Consider the following 24,544-nt stretch of genomic DNA (forward strand, 5'->3'; position numbering starts at 1 on the left):
AGAGTCAGGACTCTTTAAAATATTTCCCCTTATTCTGAGTGTCATCCCATAGCTTTACCCTTTTGAATTGTACTCTATTTTTAATATTTAATATTAGAAATAAAAATGTCACAATCTAACTCATTGGGAAATAACTATTCCATTACCAAGAAAACAAGCAAAATAGAAATTCCCTTAGATCCCCCAGGATGTTTAAATGCTTATTTGTGGATTTTTTATTCAATAGAGAGAGCAGGTAAAAAGAAAGTATTATAGTCATCTGCCAAATGAATATCCATTGGCAATAAAGGTAAATTCAACTTACTAAAATTTGATTTCCTGTAAAACTAGTCAAGAATGTGTGCATTGACTATAATAGGGCTCAAATGGAGGAAAATAACCTTTTTCTCCAACTCAGTGCTCTCCAGTGGTCTGAAAGTCTGTGTCTACCCAGAGGCTAACAATTCTCCAATCTCACCTGACCTATAACCTCAAGCCTGCAGGGATGAGAGCCAGACAGCCCTGGGTATGGCCCCCAACTTTACAAGGTATTGCATCTGAGGCCTTGGGCTATTTACTCTTCTTACTGAGCCTCTCTTTCTCCAGCAGTAAAATGGATTGAGAATGCTTATGGAGCTATAAATATTAAATGAATAATGCATTTAAATCAAGTAATTTGAATGCTAAGTGCTATTGATTTCTCTCTCACTGTACATTTTTCAACAGAAGCTAGCACAAAATAAAGCACAGCAAGCAAACTACCCCCCAGTACAGGTGGACTTCACTGGTTGTTCTTTTGCATTTGTGTATTACACACATGTCCTCTCCCACCGCATATTTATAAAACAACAAAGTGTGATGGGAAATGGCATTTTACCAACACAGGTTCTAACCTCAGCCCTGCTCACTGAGTAAACGCTGTCTTTACACCATCCGGTTGCTCCATCACTTTGAGCTTCACTTCCTTCCAGCTGTGAAACAAAGATGCTAAGGAGATACTGATCGTTCTAAAACTAGGGAACAACTACTTAAAAACACCACGCACTGTGCCTGGTACTTCTCCATGCCTTTATTTCCTTTGGTATTTACAAGGAAGTGCACCCATTTCCAAAATGACCAGTCAGGTAAAAAGGAGACTTTTTCTCATTTGTTTTGGGTTTTTCTGCTTCCCCCTTGTGTGTTTTTTCAAGGTGAATGCAATCACAGATGTAAACCACCCTCAAGACTACCAAAGCCTACAGAGGGGCAACAGTTAGAACAAACACAGTCGGGCAACAGTTAGAACAATCACAGTTGGGCAACATTGGTGCCTGATGCCCAGGGCAGACCTCCGGCACCCTGCCCAGTCTCTGCCCACTGAATAGAGGTGGACCATCTGCAGTGACATTCAGATCTTTTTCCTGAAGAGCTTGAACTAATTGAGAACTTGTCAGTGTGAGTAAAATGCTTTGTGCTGCCTTCTGCTCTGTTCTTTGCCTGTGCCAGAACCCATTTCAGTGGCACCAGGCTGTCAATTGGATGGGCTAGATGGGTGCTTTTGGAATTCCTTCTTTCCATCAGTTAGCATTTGATACTAATGCTATTAGTATTATTTGGATATTATTTAGGCTTTCAAGATACATACCCTTTGGATGCTGGAAGATATTCCAAATAGTTTTTCCAAATAACATTCCAAATAATTATTCCAAATAATATCTTCCAGCTTCCAAAGCGTATTTTGAAAGCCTTAAATCAATTATTCTTAACCTTTTTAGGGTCATGGACACTTTTAAGACTCCGATGGAAGTTATGGACACTCTTCCCCCTGCCTCCTAAAAGTTTGTATACGCGCAAAACTTGACAGTGTCAGAAATTTCACAAACTGTCCCCCCACCTAAATTCAGACTATAGTTTCCAAATTAAAAACCCTAGTACTGGCCAGGCGTGGTGGCTCACACCTGTAATCTCAGCATTTTGGGAGGAGAGGCAGGTGGATCACTTGAAGTCAGTAGTTCAAGACCAGCCTGGCCAACATGGTGAAACCTTGTCTTTACTAAAAATACGAAAATTAGTTGGGCATGGTAGTGGGTGCCTGTAATCCCAGCTACTCAGGAGGCTGAGGTAGGAGAATAATCGCTTGAACCCAGGAGGCAGAGGTTGCAGTGATCCAAGATCACACCACTGCACTCCAGCCTGGGCAACAGAGTGAGATGCCCAAAAAAAAAAAAAGAAAGAAAGAAAGAAAGGAAAGAAGAAAGAAAGAAAGAGAGAGAGAGAGAGGAGAGAGAGAAAGAGAGAAGAAAAGAAAAGAAAAGAAAAGAAAGACACCTAGCACTAAATAGCATTTGTATTTATAAATGTCTGCGTGGTCAGTATTGTCTACCAATAAGCCAATACCAAACAGCAGTCAGCAAATGGGTACTTTTGTCTAGAGCAACTTTGTTTTTAATGAACTAAATGATTTTTGTTGATTTGCCCTCAGGGGTTGGTTGCAAAGTAGGGAAAGGAGGAGATCTTAACAAATAAAACAGATACTTTGTATTACATATATTTAATAACTAACCATGGGGACAAAAGTGTAAACACCAAGAAAATTAACCATGTCAAAAAATAAACACTAGTAGTAGCTGTTAACCTGCTAAGGCAACAAGTCACCTACTGCATACATACAAAATGTACACACATGATTGTTATGGCTATATAGTAGAATGTCCATATCCTGAGAAGATAAACATATGAAACGTTTAAGGGCAAAGATGTCGTGGCATCTGCAGTTTACTTTAAAATTACTCATAAAGAATTATTAATATAGACATATTGATAAAGCCAACATAGCAAATGTTAAAAACGAATCTAATGGTGGAACTCTGGCTATTCTGAGCTTTTCCTATGTTGAAATTTTTTATTGTAAGAACTTGGAGAATGAAATTTCATTATTTTGAGAGAAATGTCAATATAAGCACGGTCTTTCACTTTGGAACTGGATTTTCTTTCATTGGCAAGTGTCATTTTCCCATAGGTCCAGTATATTTTTTGTTGTAATTTAATTAAATCCTTTCCAAAGATATCCAATGCTCCTATAATTTAGTAAGTAGTAAACTTCCGGTGATAATATTATGCAATATTGTATGATTATTAACAGCATTTAAGATGCTTTCTGGGCAATAAGCTTGTACTATGGGACCTGCTACAAAACAAAATGCCCACCAGAACCATCTTGAGAAGTTTCTAATGGCTAAAGCCAAAATTTCAGAGCCAATAGTAATTAGGAAAAAAAGCTTTTTGATGGGATATTTCTCATGTCATTTTTTCCCCTAATTCTAGAACAGATTTTTAATTCCAACACTGAAAATAGTGCTGAACATTTGGCCAAGAAGTTGGTGCTGACAATAATATATAATATCAGTACCTCCTGGCTTCATTTGACAGTAATGCAGTGAGAACTTCCAGAGCACATCTTTTCCATCGCTGTGACTGTGAGGCTACATCTGTTTTCAGTAGTGCACAATTTCCGTTGTTCTATTGACAGATAACAGATAAGATATGTCCTAGGAGACCACAGCTACTGTCTGGAACCAGAATTTTTATTTTAAGGGTGAATCTCCAGCATCATCAATCCATTACTATTTCATCAGCAAAAATTGGGTGGTAACCTTACTTAATGGTAGATCTCAATTTCATCTCTATTTTTTTATTTTATACTTTATAAGATTAGATAACTCATGTCTTAATAAGATTAGAAGGATGCATGACATTGAAAATAATCACTTTTTTTTAAATCGTGTGCTTTTTGTTCAAAGCAATGAGAATGATTAAAGCTCCAGGTTTCCCTAAATAGTTCTATAAAGATTAGATGACTTCTATTTTCTGAATACATTTTGTTCTGTCCCACATAGAGGGTGAAATCAGTGTGTTTTATGTTTACTTGGGGAATGCAAAGAGATATGCCTTAGAGCAGGCAAGTAAAGTCATTAAGAGGCTGTGGTTTTGGCCCGGCACAGTGGTTCAGGCCTGTAATCCCAGCACTTTGGGAGGCCGAGGTGGGCGGATCACCTGAGGTCAGGAGTTCGAGACCAGCCTGACCAACATGGAGAAACCCCATCTCTACTAAAAATACAAAATTAGCTGGGCATGGTGGCGCATGCCTGTAATCCCAGCTACTCAGGAGGCTGAGGCAGGAGAATTGCTTGAAACCGGGAGGTGGAGGTTGCGGTGAGCTGAAATCGCACCATTGCACTCCAGCCTGGGCAACAAGAGCAAAAGTCTGTCTCAAAAAAAAAAAAAGAGTCTGTGGTTTCAAGTTAGATTGCCTGCATTTCAATCCCAGTGCCTTCCATACTACCTGTATTGCTATAGGCAAGTTAGTTAACCTCACTCAGCCTTTTACCCCGTCTTTAAAATGGGTATATTTGCATCCATTAAGGTACAGATAAATAAATAAATACAGGGCATAATAGCAATGGAAAAGCCATAGGCAAAAAATGGACCATGACATAAAATTATAAAATATCTAGGAAAAAAATAGAAAATATTCAGCTCCCAACACTAGGCAAGGAGTTGGGTACCTAAGACTTGCTACCTGAAACTGATCCATAAAAGGAAAATTTGATAAAATTCAACCTCATCAAAATTAAAAACTTTTACTCTGTCAAAAACCATTTTTAGAGAATGAAAGTACACATTAAAGACGGGGAAAATATTTGCAGACCACATATCTGACAAAGGACTTGTATCTAGAATATACAAGGAACCCATAAAACGTAACATTAAGGAAACAATCCAATTAGAAAATGGCAAAATATATGCACAAACATTTCACTGAAGAGATACACAAATGGCAAATATGCACACGAGAGGGTGTTCAACATCATAAGCCATTACAGAAATTCATGCTAATACTACAATAAAGTTGATCGCCTGTAACCCCAGCAATTTGGGAGGCCCAGGTGGGAGCATTACTTGAGCCCAGGAGTACAAGACCAGCCTGGGGAATATAGTGACATGCTGTCTTTACGAAAATAAAAATGAAAATAAACAACTATGATACCACAATGAGATATCACGGCACCTTTAGAATGAATAAAATTTCAAAATAGTGATAATATCAATTGCTACTAGAAAGCAGAAACACTTCATCACTCACACATTGCTGGTAAGAATGTAAAATGGTACAGCACTCTGGAAAATAGTTTGGCAGTTTTTAAAACAAAAGCATGGTCTTACTGTATGATCCAGCAATTGTTCTCTTGGGCATATATCCCAGATAAATGAAACATGTTTACACAGAAACTCGTACATGAATGTTCATAGCAGCTTTCATGACAATAGCCCAAAATGGTAAACTATCCAAATGCCTTTCAACATGCAGATCATTAAACTGTGGTATATCCATACCATGAAATATTACTAAATAAAAAGGAACAAACTGTTGATACATACAATAACTTAGACCCTAAGGAAATTATACTAAATGGAAAAAGCAAACCTGAAAAGTATACATATGACATTATTCCATTTATATAACATTTATGAAATTATAGAAATTGATAACAGATTAGTGGTTGCCAGGGATTAGCAGGCAGGGGTGGGAATGGGTGTAGACATAAAGGGATAGCACAAGGGAGTCTTGTGATGATGTTATAGTTAATTATCTTGATTGCAGTGGTGGTTACATGAAGCTACACATATAATTAAACTGCATAGAACTACACACACACTATGCACAAACACAAATAGGTGCACATATAACTGGTGAAATCTGAATGAGTTCCATAGATTGTACCAATGTCGACTTCCTAGTTTTAATATTGTACTATAGTTGTGCAAGATGTTATCATTGGAGGAGATCGGGTAAAGGGTGCATGGGACCACCCTATACATTTTTTTGCAACTACCTGTGAATCTATAATTATTTCCAAATAAAAAGTTATTAAAAATATTTCCTAATACTAGCTGCCACCTAAGATTATGAATGAGCATTTCGCCCAGTATTTCAACTGTAGTTAGTGCTCGATAAAGGTCAGCAAAGATTTTATATATTAACTGCTGCTGTTGCTACTTGATTGGAAGAATGTGTCTTGGAAGTGAGATTTAGGCTAGAATATATACTCCATGAAAGCAAGGATTTGGGCTATTTTGGTCACTGTTTTATCCCTGCACCTAGAAAAATGTAGCACATATAAGATGCTCATTAAGCATGTGATGAAGAATGAATGGGTGATTTTTTAAATGCCATGAAGGAGGATATTTGGCAAATGGAGCAAGAGGGAATAACATGGTAACATCCCAGATAGGCACAGATAAAATGACAATTTGCCTGGACTCGCTATGACAGCAAAGGATGGCAGATGGGGTGCAGGGAGTGAGCTAAGATGTTGAGGATAAGTTTGAATCTTAATTTGACTCACTCTACCCTAAACTGCATCAGCCCCAGGGACAATTGAGAAGGTAACTGTCCTCATGTCAAGCCCCACTAATGGGACTCCTAGTCCTTACCATCTACTCTGTTTTCCAGGATGGCCAGGTGTCTCATGGTCAACATCCAGTGGAACGGTTTCTTACTGCCATGTTCTCCACTTCACTGCATGGTGGGCCTATTCCATTCAACCCTTTCACCAGCCAAAACAGAGGACCCCTACTGCACTCACCTCAGCCATTAGTAGTACAGGTCTAATTGGACCACCAAAAGAAAGACTGGCTCTCTCAGGTTAAGGGACCCATACAGCAGTGTCTGGGCACAGGGTCCCAGGGATGAAGCCAGAGAATTTTTTAATGACGCCACTCTGTGTTAGTCAAATAGTTTCCGCTGACCATACTGTAGTCCCCAACACTGGACCCAGTCACCTCAACTCTTTTGTGTCTCATGGTGAGTTTCCTGCATGTTTGAGAATCCTCCTTCCTTTCAAAGCTCTAGTCTCACCGCTTATAACCAGCAATCAAAACTTCTATGTTTGCAGAGCATCTGTGGGGTGGCAGCACACTGGTGGGCAAAATTGGAAGTATAAAGATGTGTAATATGTAAGACCCCCTCACTCAAGAAGCTTACAAGTCCAACAAAGCAGGCAAAATGGCAAACACAAGCAGTCGAGAGCGTTGTGAAATGATGACTTTAACACAGGAGTTCAAAGAAGGGAGGTTTGATATTGTTGCATTTCCACAGGAATGAGGAAGTAGTGACCTGGTCAGAGCACACATCCCAGATACCTGGGAGGAGACTGATTCAAGAAGCAGTGGGTCACTCTCAGTATCAAATGCCAAGAGGAAAGTGACACAATTCAGTGTTGGACCAAGAAGAAGCTATTTACCGCCAGCCTCATTATGGATGAGCATATGGGCTCATTAAAAATATACAAGATCTGATTTAACTTATTTATTATTAAACATGCATTTACTGAGCATGGAGCACCACTATGCTAGGTACTGTAGAATAATATCAAATGAAATGGTCTCTGCCCTTAGAAGGGTACTTAATAGTGAAAAAGAGAGAGATGAGACAAATAATACAAAAGAATGAACTAGGGAGGAAGTGGGGAGGAGGGGACACACAGTGGAAATGGAGTGTGGAAGTAGCCAGGCAGTGCTTGAAATGAACTTGCTGCGTCCCACTTTTATAACTCATCTTCGTGACATGAATGAATTTAGCTTCCTCTTGGCCTCTCTTGGGAAAGAAGAGCAGATCAAGGAGTGAGACTGGTTCTCATTATCAGTGCATTTTCAACAGAAAGTGTTGTATGCTTGATATTTGTGCCCTTTATTTTTCCCCAACTTTACTTAGATTTGCATTTATATTATTAAATATTTAAATTGGGTTTATATGATGTTTTTGCTCTCTGGAAATTCCAGAACTAAATTCAGCAAATCTGGCATCTATATTTTTCTGCCTATATGGAAATTGTGCCAGGGTCCTTTTGGAATCAGGTGCTGATATGGTACCATTGATATTTCTGAGATCAGAAGTTAAAACGTGGTGAAGAATTAATCTGCTATATTAATGAGGCTGCATTGTTTATAGCTAGAAGACTATAAATATGAAAATTATATACATAAAGATCACTATATTACATTCAAATTGTGGGGTTTTGTTCTCTTTGAGGTTCAGAGTTTCTTATTTTTAAAAAATCTCACCTTTTTTAAAATAAAAGATTGGCAAAAAATTTTGTTACCACTAATATTATCAAAAATTTAATTATATCTTCAATTATATCAGTTTTAAAATGCATTTTAAATATCTAATGCCCTTTGCTCAATGAATTCTACTATTAATATATGTACTGTTTATAATTTTATAGACACAAGCTTGTTCTTTATACTTTTATAGTCTTTGCCAGCTTCTCTCCAAACAAGAATAGATGCTAAATCTAGAATTAATAAATATGTGATAAAATGTGACTACAAAAGTAATGATTAGGCCACAGGTAATCCTCTTAAGCATATTCTTAAATGTAACACTTAATTTTAAGTGATCCAATAATGACTCCCTACCCTTTCTATCTAGTTAATTTAATGATATAACATATTTATTCTGAAATGCAGGTTCCATAAGGACAGATATTTTTGCCAGTTTGGGCCACACCTAAGTCCCAGGAACCTAAAAGAATCCTTGGCCATATATAAGTGTGTGATAAATATTATCAAATAATTACTGTTAAATGAATGAATTTTCTTTATTCAAAACTTGCCATTCCCACTCTCTCACTGAAGCTTTAAACACCAAGAGTGACTATTTTCATTTTTTGAGTTTGTTCTCTCCCTGAAACAAAGAAATAGTACTAGTCCTTGAAGTGTCAGAAATAAATCAAAGACTGAGCCCACCCGAACTTCCAAATAAACTAAATATACAATGTCTCATGACCGCAGTGATAACTGGGACCACCAGGGGGCCCCTTTTTTCCCACCTACTGCTGAGCTATCAACTCCTTAATACAAGTCAACTTGATATATGTAGCAACTCATTTGCAGTTTTACTTAAATCTATGCCGTTCTGAAGGCATAAAAAGTGCCTCTGTGACATTCAAGAGACAGAAATAATAATAGTAAATCATGACAATAGTAAGTGAGTCTAAATAATGATGCTGGAAGAGACAAAATAGTCTCTGTAACTTTCTCTACTCCCAGATACTAGCTTTTTGTACAAAATAAACACAAATCAAAGCTTTCATTCTAAATTCACAACAATCACTTGCCACTATTTTCTCACCTCCATTGGAAGTCAGAGCTCATAACAATTCTTAACATACGTGAACTATTTTTTAACTATATTTGAAGTTGTATTGTCTGCAGCCTCCTCACAGGTCACTGCAAGGAAAATGCCACTTTCTCCTTTCCCCAGCACTTAGGAAGGCTCTGGAGTCAAACTGTCTGAGTTCGTATCTGAGCTCTGCCACTTGCTGGCTATATGGCCTTGGAAAAATTGTCCAATTCCATCAGCTTCAGGGTCCTCATGTGTTAAAAGGGGGAGTATATGTTTATAATACCTATTTTTGTGAGGATTCGATGAGATATTATATATATAACACTTGGCACACATTATTACTGAAATCTGCCTCATTTGCTACAAAGTATTCTGTAGTTTGTTGCACACCAGCATTTGTTAGACCTTTTTAAAAAATCACATCCTCCAAGCTTGCCCAACCTGCACCTCGCAGGGCACAAGCGGCCAAGGACAGCTTTGAATGTAGCCCAACACAAATTCTTAAACTTTCTTAAAACATTATGAGTTGTTTGTTTGTTTGTTTGTTTTAGTGCATCAACTGTCGTTAGTGTTAGCGTATTTTATGTGTGGCCTAATATAGTTCTTCTGCCAGTGTGGCTAAAGGAAGCCAAAAGGTTGGACACCTCCTGTCTTAGACACGTTCCTTAAAGGAAGTAAGGCAACCAGGACTTAATTGATGAGTGCATATTGCATTCTTTACTAGTCAAAGGAAATTTGTGTGACTAATGCCAGAACACCACCAGCAGATTGTGTTTGATTGGCATATCAAAATTGTTCATTAGCAATTGTGAGAATTGCTAAAATGGTACAACAAAGTAAATTAGGAACATCTGGATTTTTCAGGAGAAGGCAAGAGATAGCAGAGGTAGTTGGGTTGTTAATTCCTAAATTAAGTGAATTAACACTGGTGCTTAGTATCCTAAGTACAGAAATAGCCTGAGGCCCTTCTTGCCTCTCTTTCTCCATTTGTAAGATGAGGATTACTGTCTTCTATGTACATACTTAATAAGAAAGATTAATTAATCTTTAATTGATTTAATAGATAGACTTTAATAGGTAGACTTAAATAATCACCATTACTGTTAATTTAGCCAGTGACACAAGCAGCTGAGGAGCTCTGGTAACTGACCCAGAAGCACACAGTTCTGTTCTGCCAGGATGCTCTCACTCACCCAGGCCTCTTAATTGCATTTTAAGTAGCCACAGTTAGGGACCATGGAAGGCACAGAGGTGAATCCTGTCCTCAAGGATCTTACAACTTCCAGTATTAGGGAGGCTAACTGAAGGAGTTGGGTAAAAGATATTAATACATTCCATATAACTTATCAATTCTGTGAGAGGCACTGAAAGAATTCATTTTTAAAAGTTTGTGCTAATGTTCCAGTGGAGTGCACAAGATAATTATTTGGAATGCAAGAAAAAAATATTAAGACTACTATTTGTTATCTTTTTTAAAAGAGGGAAGAAATTAGTCCATGTTTTTATAATGGTTGCCAGTAGCACATAGATACATAAGTAGATAGGCTGGCAACAGTGGCTCACTCCTAAAATCTCAGCACTTTGGGAGGCTCAGGTGGGAGGATCACTTGAGACTAGGAGTTCGAGTCCAGTCTGGGCAATATAGCAAGACCCTGGCCTCTAAAAAGAATTTTTTTTTCATAATTATCTGGGCATCATAGTGCTTTCCTACAGACCCAACTACTTGGGAGGCTGAAGCAGGAGGATTGCTTGAGCCCAGGAGTTGAGGTTGCAGGGAGCTGTGGTCGCACCACTGCACTCCAGCCTGGGCAACAACAGAGCAAGACTCTATCTGATAATGGTATATGATCAAGAAACTTTGGAGACTGTGATTACAATTGTGTAGATTTAACTTGTCAGTTAAATTCTGCTTCATGAAGTCACCCTGGCCCCCTTGCCTTACTGAGTATTCCATATTCCAGATTGTTCTTTAACTGTCTCTAAACAATTTCTCTTCTACTCCTTCCATATTGGCGAAGATATCTATTCTTAAACTTTTTTCTACTGTCTCAAATATTTCATGATCATGAAGATTATTCAAACAAATCATCAAAAGGCTTTGCTTCCAAAATGTGAGCTTTCATTACCACACTTCTTACTTAGATCATTTCTACCCCTTCTGTCCATCCCAGTGTATTTCTTTAAACTGGATTATAAAGTGGGTACTCCTGCACCGTGGGCTGTCATCTTCAGCACTTCATTGTTCTCTGAGATTCCTTCTTTGCAGAAGGGCCATGATTGTCAGATAATTACCCAGCAACCAGTCAAAGTAATTTGAACTTAAATTTTTATTTCTTTCTCTAGGAGTTTATTTAATCTCCCCTCCCTTAATGTTTTAGGGTCTATGTTAAGACACAGTAAAAGGAGGGAGAAAGAGATGAGCTTCCATCTGACTAAGAGGTGGTAGGGTGTTTTTCCTTTTATATTTCAGATTTGAGGCCTTTGCACCTTGTATCTAGTCTTCCCAATAGGCTTTGAGGTTTATTCATCTTTAAGAAGGAGAGACATTTTGAATGTTTTTATTTACTACAGTAATGTATTGAAAGAAAAAGGAAACATCATTTTATACTTTCATGTTAATTTTTTAAATGAAAATCAGTCATTCAAATCATTCCTCACCAAATCTTCCTGAATTCTAAGACATTAAAATTCATGTCCATTGGAATATTGGATTAATATTCTAATCATGGGCATATTTGTTTCAGATTATTTTCTGACAAAAATGATATGTTTAAGTTTATTTCTATAGACTTTATAATGCTTCCAGGTCCTTGGCATAATGCATTTTAGGCACATTTTGCAGGACTTGGTGGAATGTTAAAGTGGTGGAAGTTTATGGCTGTTACTTAGCTTTTGCAACGAATTGTTGATTGTTCTTCTATATCTGATGCCATGTCATTGACCAAAAAACACATCCCTTAGTTTACACACTTGTCTTTTGGCCTGTGAAGCCTTCATGGTGACCCATTTGATCGTGTGATTTGTAAGTAGATAATTACCAGAGTGAACCGTGGACATGTTAGTATCCTCTTACTGAGTGGCCCTGAGGCAGCTGGACTGCAGTATTGGCCTAATTTTTATGTGTGTGAGGTGGAACTAGGGGCCTGTATGTGGTGAAAGGCTATATACAAAGTTCCATCAAAACTACACTTTATAGTCAGCAAAATCATTTCTGGCTTTCAAGGATCAAAGGAAGAAAGAAGATTTAAGGACTTGGGATTGATTTATGGCATCAAAATGCTATCCAAATGGGCTATGTATGCATTTTATTATCTGGGATGGAAGCATAAATGGACAATTTCAAAACACCTATCAAATAAGTAGCAAAATTCCTATATAGAAATGGGATTTCCAGCAGGGCGCAGCGGCTCACACTTGTAATCCCAGCACTTTGGGAGGCCAAGGCAGGCGGATAACCTGAGGTCAGGAGTCCGAGACCAGCCTGGCCAACATAGCAAAACCCTGTCTCTACTAAGAATACAAAAATTAGCTGGGCGTGGTGGTGGGCACCTGTAATCCCAGCTACTCGGGAGGCTGTGAGGCAGGAGAATTGCTTGAACCTGGGAGGCGGAGGTTGCAGTGAGCTGAGATCATGCCATTGCACTCCAACCTGGGCAACAAGAGCAAAACCCCATCTCAAAAAAAAAAAAAAGAAAAAGAAAAAAGAAAAAAAAGGAAATGGGATTTCCACCAGGAAGGACAATAGAGATTAAAGTCATCTTCCAGTTGCTCAATTTAAGTGCAATCACCGTATGACTAATTTGAGTCATTGAGAAGGGGGCCAGTTTAATTGAATAAAGGTTTGAATTACAGAATATTTTCTTGTAAGTAGAAGATGGCCTGCCAAAGTCTTGCTTTCATAAATGGAGAGGGGAGTCTGCATTGGCACACCAAAGCCCTGACCTGAGACCTTCAGGATGTAGTTTACAAATTCTTTTAAACAATCCTCAAAGAATTGCTGTGTGTGTACTATGGATTGGCTTAACAGATTTTTTCTACAGCTATAGGAAATTTATTTATAAATGTATTCATTAAATTTATTTATTTATTTATAGGAATTTGTTAAGCCAATCCATAGCATGCTGACCACTAGGAATTGGGCTTTCATATTAATACAGCCCAAATGAGTGGTATTTTGGTGTGTTTAAAATTAAGGGGGTTAAAAAGCAAAATGCATCATAAGAATGCCAAGATTAATCCTTAGAGTCATGTTAGTCTTCTTTTGAAGAAGTTGTCTTCTGTAATATCCCATGGGTTAGAATAAACTTGCCATATATTTAATGGCCCTGAAAATAAATTCACAACACTAGACCAACCCAAAACCCACTAGCTATACACATTAAAATCATTTCTTTGTCACCTTCCCAAGTTACTTCTCGTGTAATTAAACCCCTTTAAAATTGAATTTGTAACGTAATCAGCTGCATATTGCCAGTACTGTGAGGCTGCTTCAGGATGCAATTAGAGCAAGGCTAAGTCAGGTGAACTTCGAATTATCAGTAGATGTGGGTGAGCCCCTGGAAATGGGCAATTACCATCATATGTCACACTTCTTATCTCTTTTGCAACAGGGCTACATAAAAGGAAAGTAGAGGGGTGTTTTAATGGCCTCCGCTGCCATTTGTGTGTATACCTAAATTTACATATTATACCCTGATGTATATTCATGTCTGCAGATTACACTTGAAAGAAAACGAATGATGTCAACTGCAGACATTAAACAGTGGGATATTTTGTAGAGAATTTCAGGCCTGTCTCTGCACTCAGTTTTTTCTCTGAAGAATCTATGTACAAGGCATTTTCCTTCCACTTTTTATGTTTTATGATCCTCCTTGCTGTGAGAGAAAAAGGAAGTCGATAGAGTAGATATTTTTTTCTTCTTTTCACACCAAAAGCAGGTTTGGATTTTTTTTCCTTCCTTAAATCATGTATTTAGATATATTTTTTTAAAATTCAAACTCTCAGCAGGTGACGTTTCTGCCCTTATAAAGCCCACCTTTTTCTCTCCCCACTTTCATCCTGTTCCTTCATGTTCTGTGTTAACACTGTGGTATCAATTCCAGCTCATAATTATTGGTCTCCCATTTAACCACAAGGTGTAAATTTGCTAACTGACCAGGCGTGCTCTGACGGTTAAACTCAATGTATGTCTAAAGGCTGAGCTTGCTGTACTGGAAAATTTCCCTAGGGGATTGCTCTGTAGACTGTGAGGCCATTTGTTGAGCTGTCTGATGTGGAAGGAGAGAAAAGGAGAGGACCTGCCAGAGAGAAGCAGGATCATACAGTGCCTTTCAGAGGAAAGTGGGAAATCAAAGGACAGTTTCCTGTCCACTCCAATTCCACAAGCAGGCTCTTGGGAACTAGGGCATCAGGATATTTCCCTATTAGTGTTTTTAGAGAAGTCATTGCGAGAGAGCCCCCAACCCAAGGGTTAAGGCAAATTTAGTGATGCCCACAGGCTGTGCTCAGAAACTACCACCCACGCAGAGCCCTTCTGTCTATGTCTGAGATTTGCAAGTTCTTCAAGAGCCTATAAAAATGCTTGGAACCAGAAGGGGGGAAAAACACATTGGTATTGACTCCAGAATCCAAAAAGGTGTCTACAAAAATTAAAATTATTAAATGTCTAATTGAATGTCCACAAAATATTTAACATCAACCTCATTAAGTATTAAATTTCACCTTCTTAAAAATCCGTTACATGTGAAAATAAATTGTAGATTTGATTTTTTCACTTTGCAAGATTTTGAGCATGCTAATCCTAACTTAAATGATTGGCACATAGCAAATAATTTGAAATTCAAAATTATAAGAATCCCTTCTATTTTTTCACACAAAACTGTATGTTTTAGGTAATTGTATATTTTAGATGGGATGTGGGGACATCTTAATATCTTTTCATGATAGGTGTGGTAGACCCTAAAACAGAAAGCCTAGAGCACATGAAGGTTTTAAAACTGTTCTGCATCTGGCTACTCTCCTCCAAGTATGTGATTATTCCTGAAGACAGACATCTGTTCAGACCCTAATGGGGAGGACCAGAAGGCCAGACAGGGGAAGGTTCCAGTTTGTTCTTGCTGTCTGCACCTGTAGTTGAGGTGAAGTGATGAAGGTGGTGTCTAAGTATGAGGAACTATTCACCAGGCACCTGTATCTCGTTGGAAAGATCCCAGGGTGGTCCCCGGTTCTGGCGAAGAAGGAGAGTTCCCATTGAGTTGAGGAAGTAAAAGCTGTCCAGGTGGGTCATGTGGGTAGAATTCCACTGCCCTCTTGTCTGAGTTGTGTTTGCTTCCAGCAGATTACCAGGCCTTTATGTGCCCTTGTGTTCTAATCCACATTTCTCAACTGGACAGAGACTTCTATTTTTAGAATAGAAAACTTCAGGTGATGGGAACAGAAGGAAAGATGGGTCATCTGATTTCCATATGGGATGATCCTACTCTTTAATTCAGTGGCCTAACTTCTGTGAGCTTTATTTTATTCATACTACATGGAGCAATGAATGTTGACTCCCCCCAAAACATATAGAAAATGACATTTCTTTGCAATCCCATCCCCCAGTAATAACCACTAATAACAGTTTGGTATCATTCTTGCAGAATTTTTTTCTTTACATGCACTAAAATATTAATTTATTTTCCTTTATGAAATGAAACAATAAATATTTATAAACGTTTAATTTTTTCAGTTATCAATAGATATTTTCCATGTCAGAACATGTGAATTACCTCATTCATTTTAATGATCACATAGTATTCCACTGCATGGCTGGGCCACAGTTGACTTAACTGCTCTGTATTGCTGGACATTCGGGTTGGCCATTCAACTCTGACCTTTCAGGAGAATGAATCATGTACCTAAATAAACCATTATATTTTGGCTAGAAATATACATCCTCAGTCCCCTGTTTTGGCTTAACTCATCCCAGGAGCAGAAAGAACGAAATCTTCCCCTATACTGATGCTTGTTTTTAAATGTAAATGCCATATGTGATTCTTCATTGATTTATTTCTTTGTCTTTTGTCTTTGCCTTTTTCTCTTATGCAGCCATCTGCAGCCAGGGACAAGGATGAACCAACTCTACCGGTAGGAAGCAGTGGCTTTGTCTGTACCTGCTTGTGTGCCTGTGGAGAGTGTGGGGCGGGGGTGGGAGTGAGAGGGGTTTGTGTGCTCAACACATTACTCTCTCTCTTGGAATACTTAAATAGTCTAACACTTGGTGTGTACTTCTACTCCGTGCTACAATTAGTGATGACTGAATTCTGGCATTCATGGACGCATGTCTTCTGGGACTAGGTTTCAAAAGTTTGAATTTTCTCTTCCATTTGGTATGAACTTTTGTAGAAGTTGGAAGAGTGAGATATTTCCAAATTGCATTCCAAGGGATGTTGAATTAATATTTGGGGGTAGTGTGCGATCTAATGCTCAATATTTGTTTTCTTTGTGTATCTGCATGCACATACTCTGATTGGAAATTTCTTTTGGTCTCATCAAAAGAAATGCTGCATGAGACCTATATACTTAATGTATATATAATACACAAAAGAATGCTTTCAGTACTTCTCTAGATGTAATCTTTTTCAAATGAAGATCTCCACACCAGAGTTCTTCCAGTTTCACGGAATAAGGACCATAATATTTATGACAAGTTATTATTGATAAACACATTTTCGAATTCCTATTTAATTAACACATCGCATTTCAGATTTTGCAGCGTGGTAAAGAAACAACCTTCAGAATTTTTGTGTTCAGCCATCAAACAGTGATTACATTTCCATTTTATTCAAGTCTCCTAAGTTTGCTCCTAAAATGTTTTGAACCTTAATCATCTGAATCCTCTATAACTAGCAATACAATGCATTAAAAAATGTTTAAGACTTTCAAGGCTAAAATAGTTAGTAGTAAAGATACATATGACCCTGTCCTTCCTCCTGTAATGCTCAGGGCAAAGACATAACATTCATTGGGAGCCCATAGAATACACCTGATCCAGTACCAGAACACGATACAGACTCAATCTCTTCTATTAAGGAACCATAATTCACCATTGAGACACCAGTAATCCCCACTGATTCTTTTCCAACCCTATTGAATTGGAAATGTGATTTCCAATAGAATATTATAATAAATCACATTAGGAGAGCCAGATTTCTTCGGGTATCTCATAGTGAGATTTTACTCATACTTTCTATGGGTTTCATGTTTGTCTCCAAATATGTGGACCATGATTGTTAACAAGTGTTTTACAAAATAAGATCCTATGGATAATAACACTGCCCAAGTTAATCAAGTTAAACAGATTTCTGTAGTGTTAGACTTAGTGGTCTAATGTGTAGTTTGAAACTCTAAGGTGAGTTGGTCTAGGATATAGCACTTTCCAATATATATCAAATATGTATTTGATCATAGAGTCTCTTATGGGACATTTTTGGGGAAGCCCCCTTGTGGGTCTGGAGTACGATGGAACATTTTAGAAAACCTGTTATGCAGAAGTTTGAAAGACATAGTGGAGAACAGTATTTTATTTTTACCTGCCCTGGAAAATTTACATGTCAAACTTTTACACTGAAAGTTCAATAAGAAATTAATTCTTTTACATTACAATACCTTTCAACTCCTTAAATCTGTCTGTCTATAAAGCTTGGCTGCCTCAGAGAGTCTTCTCTTGTGATGATCAACACAAAATCAACCATGGGGAGACAGCAGTTCCTATTCAGGATAAAAACCCATCAAAATACAGAGGGTTTGGAAATTTTTAGGTTGTTTGCTTTTGAAGATAAAAGAAAAAGAGTTTGTCAGTAACCTTATCTCTAGATACTCATTCTTCCTTCTCACCTACCAGTTCCATTTATTTGGCCAAAGGATCACAACTAGTAGTTTGTGGAAAAGGAGCCCCCCTCAAAGTCGGGAGAGTTCTCATGGTTTCATGATAAGAGCTTCTGCTCCTTGAATCTCACTTAACACAGGCTATGCTGCTTTCTGGATTAGAGCTGTAGTCCCAGGGTAGAGATGAGGTGGCTCAGGAGATGTGCAAGACTCTGGGAAGCAAGGAGACCTTGGGAAGCAAGGAGAAAATATTAGCACCTTCGTCGTCTACTGTGTTATTCTTCTTAACTTCTATTTTTGAAAGTGTTTTCATATGTTCGTATTTTAGTATGTGTATCTAGGCAGATATGGGCATAGATGCCTATTTATATACATTTAAACATTTTACTGATAGGATGCACACTTCAAAAATGTTAGAGACCACCCACTGGTTTAGAGAACAGTCTTTGAGAAAAGCAGATCTGGGATCCATTCCTCCAGCCTCCACTTCTTGTCAGTGTGACTTGGACACCTCATTTCACTTCTCTGAGATGAAATGTCCCCATCTATCTAACAAGAATAAATAATAGCATCTAGTTCATAGGGTTCATTTTGCAAATAAGATAAATGAAGGGATGTGAAGCATATAATACATTGTCTGGCATTTACAAAGCTCTTTTTAAAAAGGGAAGCAATGCATTCATTTAGTAGGAAAGAATGTGAGAGAGCCATTCCCTCAAGGGCTTTGAAATGTACTTTGAAAATCTTTGGCTTAATAGTGTGTGATCATGCGACAGAAATGAGTGGCCACCAGACTAGGTGAGGATCTTGTCTATAATGCACTTGCCTTTCATTCCTGAGACTAACCACCTCTTTGGTTTCTCTGCTCAGGCTAAGCCACGTCTCCAGCGAGGTGGAAGCTCTGCCTCCCTCCACAACAGTCTCATGAGGAATAGCATCTTCCAACTCATGATACACACCCTTGACCCACTCGCTGAAGGTAAACATCAAGCTTTGGTTTGGGAACTTGTTTGGGGGGAAAAGGATGTCAAAAGGCTTCTCTGCATAAAACATGTTTGTGCTGTCGTCATGCACGCCTGCCAGCCTCCTCTTGTTGAGCTTCTGCCAGAAGCAGCCCTGGCCCTTTGACGTGCTTTATCTACAACAGCTCAGTTCACCATCAGTGGTTTTTGTACCAGGAATAGGATGTGAGGTCCGTGTGCTGATTCTATCTTTTGATGCCTCCAGCATAAATATAGTTTGTTATGAAGCAGAGAGGACAAAAAGGTTTCCCTCCCTTCCAGCTAAAGTAACAGTTCTCTTTTGTCATCATTTCTAATTTTCAAAACAAAATTGTGTGTGAAGGTAAATTGTGCACCTTAAAAAAGAGAGAAAAAGAACTCTGTGATTTAGGAGGTCCATGAGTGGTTTGGGGAGTGATATTCATGGCAGAACATTGAGATTGTACTGATTCTTTGGCAATTGGAGGGTGGGAGTTGAGCATCTATGCATCTAAAAAGCCCTGTCTTCGAGAACTGCTTGGGAGCTGTCATTGGAGACCCAAAAAGCCTGGCTCACTTCCCAGTGTAATCACATGAACCATCACAAACAACCCATTATTGTGTACTTCCAGTGTTACTCAGTCACAATGAGGCCAAATACATTGCGTTTCTTCAACTGCATAAATATTCCCCAAAATTATTTTCAAGTTGGTAGATATCGGATGTGTCAAATAAATATTAGTTTTGCCACTAGTAAGGGGTTCAGATATAACCAAGTATGTTCTCCCTTCATCCTTGGACTTTATAATTGGGCTCAATGTTACTCAGGAGCTAATACAGCCTAGGAAATAGGTACGTGCCACTGAATGAAGCCAGGGGATCTGATTGTTGAATCATGTTGTATGAATCCGAGATCTTACCCAATATCAGGCTTTGCTAAATAATTTCAAGAATATAAGCAATCAAGAAGTTCATATGAGGTAAAGAAAAATCTGTGACCCAAGAGTGGTTCCCAAGGACCTATCTTCCTTCATTGGACACGCACCTCACTCAGAATAATAGGTAAGGAACACAGGGTCACCTCTCCTTGCAGAGCATGGGGCATTTCAATCACAAAACATCTTCCTGTTATACCACAGAGAGTTGTATAGCTGACGTGATATTCTCCAAGAAGCCTTCCTCCACAGGTCCTGGGATCTGTTTACTAGAGGTAATTCTTAGCCAGGGACAGGCTAAATATCATTATCTACACAGACAAGGATGTTAGACCTAGTCATGAGCCTTCTTTTCTTTCCCCTGGGATACAGCCCCAGAGAAGGGAGTAAAGAGATTGCAGGCCAACTGCTTTTACTCCTTCATCCCAACTACTAAGCAGTCGTGTGACTTTGGGCAAGTTAGGGTCTCTCTAGTATTTGTTTTCATCATCTATAGTAATATTAATAGTTATCTTTGGCACCTTACTGTTGACAAAGCATTTACACCTCTGTAAACTTATGCTTCACAATAATGCTTCATAGCTAACATTATTATTCTCCTTTCACAAAATATAGCACCACCAACGTGGATCTCAAATGTATCTACTGCTCTCCCTCCTGCAGCACTTTATTCCAAACCATCTCCATCGCTTGCCTGCATTCCTGCCTTCCTGCAGTAGCTTCCTAGCTGGTCTTTCAGTTCTTCCATTGCCACTGCCTAGACATATGTTCCATGCAGCAGCCCAAGTAATCTTAAAAAGTAAATCAGGTTATGTCATTTCTACTTATAACCTTCAGTGGCTTCCCAGGGCTCTTAGGAAAATTGTGAAATCCTTGCACAACTAGTAGTTTGTGCAAAAGGAGCCCCCCTCAAAGTCAGGAGAGTTCTCATGGTTTCATGATAAGAGATTCTGTTTCTTTGAATCTCACTTAACACAGGTCATGCTGCTTTCTGGATTAGAGCTGTAGTCCCAAGGTGAAGATGAGGTAGATCACGAGATATACAAGACGATCCTTTGGGAAGCAAGGAGAAAATATCAGCACCTTCATCATTTACTTTGTCATTCTTCTTAGTTTCTATTTTTGAAAATGTTTTTGTTCATATTTTAGTATGTGTATCTATATATAAAGATAGGAATATAGATCTAGATATGAATATAGATACCTATTTATATACATTTAAAAATTTTGCTGATAGGATGCACAATTCAAACATGTTCGATGGCAGTTGGAGGGTGGGACATGAGCCAAATCATGGTCTACGACAGGGGTCCCCAACCCCCAGGCCACGGACTGGTACCAGCAGGAGGACAGCAGGCATTACCGCCTGAGCTCCACCTCCTCTCAAATCAGCATTTGCGTTAGATTCTCATAGGGGGCCGAACCCTATTGTGAACTGTGCATGAGAGAGATCTAGGTTGTGTGCTCCTTATTCGAATTTAATGCCTGATGATCCAAGGTGGAACAGTTTCATCCCCAAATCATCCTCCTTGACCTGGCCATGGAAAAATTGTCTTCCCCAAAACCCAGTGTCTGGTGCGAAAAAGCTTAGGGACCGCTGGTCTACACGATCTGCCTCTTGCTCCAAACTCAATTTCACTCTGTTTTAGCCACACAGACCTTTCTGTCTTCAGACAAACACCCCTTCCCTGCCCCAGGTTTTTCCATAGGCTGTTCTCTTCACTATAATATTTTTCGTTTCCCCCGCCCCCTTCCATTTTTCCCTGCTTTACTCCTGCCCATTTTTCAGCACTCTGTGTAAATGATACTTCCTGACCATTCAGCATAAATCAGGGTTCCCAATCCTCATCTGTCAGTGAACCCTTTAATTTTTCTTTACTGCTTATATCATGGTTTCTGTGATTGTTTATTTATTGCCTGTTTCTGCCAGGATACAGGAAGTTTCTTGAGACCAGGGACTCTATTTTATTCACTAGTTATCCACAAAGCCTGGAAGAATACCTGGTACATACTAGCAGCGAAGGCTCAGAAAGATTAAGCAACTTGTTCAAAGTCATGATATTGACCTGACATTGACCATGTGAGAGAAGAAAGGAACAATTTTATCTACTCCAACTCAAGTATGATCAAGGGCCTGAGTATGTTTATTTTGGGCAAGGCAGTATTATGTAGCAATTTAAAGGACAGACTCCAGAACCAGACTCTGGGTCCAGATCCCAGTTCTGCATTTACTAGCTGTGTGACCTCGGACAAGTCACCTAACCTTTCCGTATCTCAGTTTCGTCATCTGTAAAATCAGGAAAATACATAATGATGTCTGCATCATAGGGTTATTGTAAGGATTAAAATGTGAATATACACAAAGCATTAAATACACAGCCTAGCACATCTTAATTGCAGGTTTGGAATTATTCTACTTCATTATTTTGAAAAGTAACACAATATGTGATTTTTAAAAATTCAAAATATTCCAAAGGTTAAGGTAAAAAAAAAGTCTTCTTCCATCATCAACCCTCTAATTTTCTCCAGTTCCCCAATTCTCCACAGAGGAAACCACAGCTTCCAGTTTCATGAAGCTCCTTCTAGAGATGTTTAATCATATGCAACTGTGTGTGTATGTGTGTGTGTGTGCACGCCTGTGAATGCGGTCATGTCCTTGCCCACAGGTCTCAATAATCTAAATGTTTCTGGTTTTTGTTTGGAAGAATTCAGTTTCTGGTAGGGCTTGTTTTTGTTTTTTCTGTTTGGAGAAGAGGTTATGTTTTGTTTTTGTGAGATAAGGGAAAGTGAATCTAGGTTGTCTCAGAGTTGGGCCATCAGTGATTTTCCAAAATGCCTGGCCCTTGTGGAGCTGTGCTACAGTTAAACTGTGTTCCTGCTGTAGCAAGATGTGCCTTCTGAATCCGGGCACCTGCTTTCAAGGTGAAACCTCTCCCTGAAAGATGTGGGAGGCTCCAGTGGTGTGAATCTGAGAGATGCTGAGAGCCATAATCAGCTCTGGACTTGAGTGATTAGAAAATATGGAAAGCACTTCAATGCTTTAAAATTGCTCCATAGCAGGCGGCCAAGAAAACAGATTGCTCTGGTATTTTTCCCCCAAAATTCACAATCATTTTCCATTCCGAGAACAGCCAAAAAATTAACCCACAGCTCTCAGAAATAGTCGTCTCTCTTAGTTTGCATCTAATCACTTGAATTCACATGTCCTTGTGCCAAACTGTCACCTTTTAACAACAAAGAGCATGCTAGTTACATCACCAACTTGATGGCATGAACGCTGCAGTCAGTAGCTTCCTTGTAGCACTAAAGAACAGTTCGTTCATGTCACTGGTGTTCACCTGGCTGGGTAGTGCATTGGCACTACTGGCATTTGGTGTATGTTCAAAAGGGAAGTATTCAAATTCATTCGAAAGCAGCATCTAGGACAGATGGCCTACAGAAACACATTCCCCTTTGTCTCATCTGTGCCACTCAGGTGTTGTTGTCTTCCAAAATCCAGTGAATGAGCCCTTGCCAAAAGCCTTCATTAATGGTTGGTTCAGCCTCTGGGCCTGAGTCACAAGAGTCCAGCAGTGTTTGTGTTTCATTATCTGTTGATGTACAACAAAGCACCCCAAGACTTAGTGGCTTATAACTGCCACCATCTTATTACTCATAATTTTGTGGATTCGGAATTTGAGTAGGGATCACCTGGGTGAGTTTTCTGTTCCATGTGGCATCATTGGAGGTCATTTGGTGGTATTTAGCTGGTAGATGGGTAGGTTAGAAGGTCTGAAAGGACCTCACTCAAGCTTAACATCTACAAAGGAAGGTACAGTGGAAAGCTGGGCTCAGCTGGGTCCCCTGATTCCCCCTGTGGTCTCAGGACCTTTCCATGTGGATAGGCTTGTTTTATATGGTAGTTAAGGGTTCCAAGAGCAAACCTTCCAGGAAGGCCAAGCAGAAGCTCTAAGGCTTTATATGACCTAGCCTGGGAAATCCCAGGATGTCAATTGTACTGCATTCAATCAGTCAGGCAGTCACTAAGTCCAGCCCAGACTCATGGGGACAAAATTAGACTTCACCTGTCAGTGGGAGGAATACCAAAGAACATGGTGAAACCACCTTGGATCTAATCCAGTCTGTTTCAGGGACATACATTGCTTATTGGTTCCACTGTTCATTGTTCATTGGTGTGCTCTGGATAGACCACATTATGTAGGGGGGCAAAGTTGGCCTGCCTAGGTGAAGGTTTAGTTCAAACATAGCTGAGCAGTGCCTTTGCAGGGACACAAAACTCTGAACAGGACATTGTTCACGAAAAGATGGAATCTGCTTAAGGCAGATGAATGGTTGGAATAAATATTTTCTTTCTTTTATAAGAAAACCTTGGGGAACTAGAATTATTGGTCTTTGAGATCACAGGATGGCTATCTGAATTGATCGTTCTAATAAATTCAGTGTCCTATATTGATTTTAACATTTTCTCTAAACAAGCCTTTATATTTGCTCAGGGGTACATCTTCATGAACCTAAAACAAGGATGCTGGATGTTACACTTTTGCAGTGAGAAGTATCTTCTCCTACCATTTGTCTCAAAATGATAACACCAACCAACATTTGCAGAGTACTTACTG

General features: G+C 38.9%; 1 protein-coding gene across 5 annotated transcripts in view; it reads left to right on the forward strand.

Annotated features, from left to right (window-relative positions):
• SLC24A2 (solute carrier family 24 member 2) overlaps positions 1 to 24,544 on the forward strand; it is a 533,689-nt gene that overhangs the window by 396,310 nt on the left and 112,835 nt on the right. For 4 of the 5 annotated variants that reach the window (XM_054521034.2, XM_054521033.2, XM_054521032.2 and 1 more), the window contains 2 exons: positions 16,235 to 16,273; positions 18,884 to 18,992. In XM_054521034.2, coding sequence (XP_054377009.1) covers positions 16,235 to 16,273; positions 18,884 to 18,992 — 148 coding nt within the window. The remainder of the gene's footprint in view (positions 1 to 16,234; positions 16,274 to 18,883; positions 18,993 to 24,544) is intronic. The other variant, XM_054521035.2, reaches the window with a different exon arrangement.

This window comes from Pongo abelii, chromosome 13, assembly GCF_028885655.2.
Source record: "Pongo abelii isolate AG06213 chromosome 13, NHGRI_mPonAbe1-v2.0_pri, whole genome shotgun sequence".
Taxonomy (NCBI): domain Eukaryota; kingdom Metazoa; phylum Chordata; class Mammalia; order Primates; family Hominidae; genus Pongo; species Pongo abelii.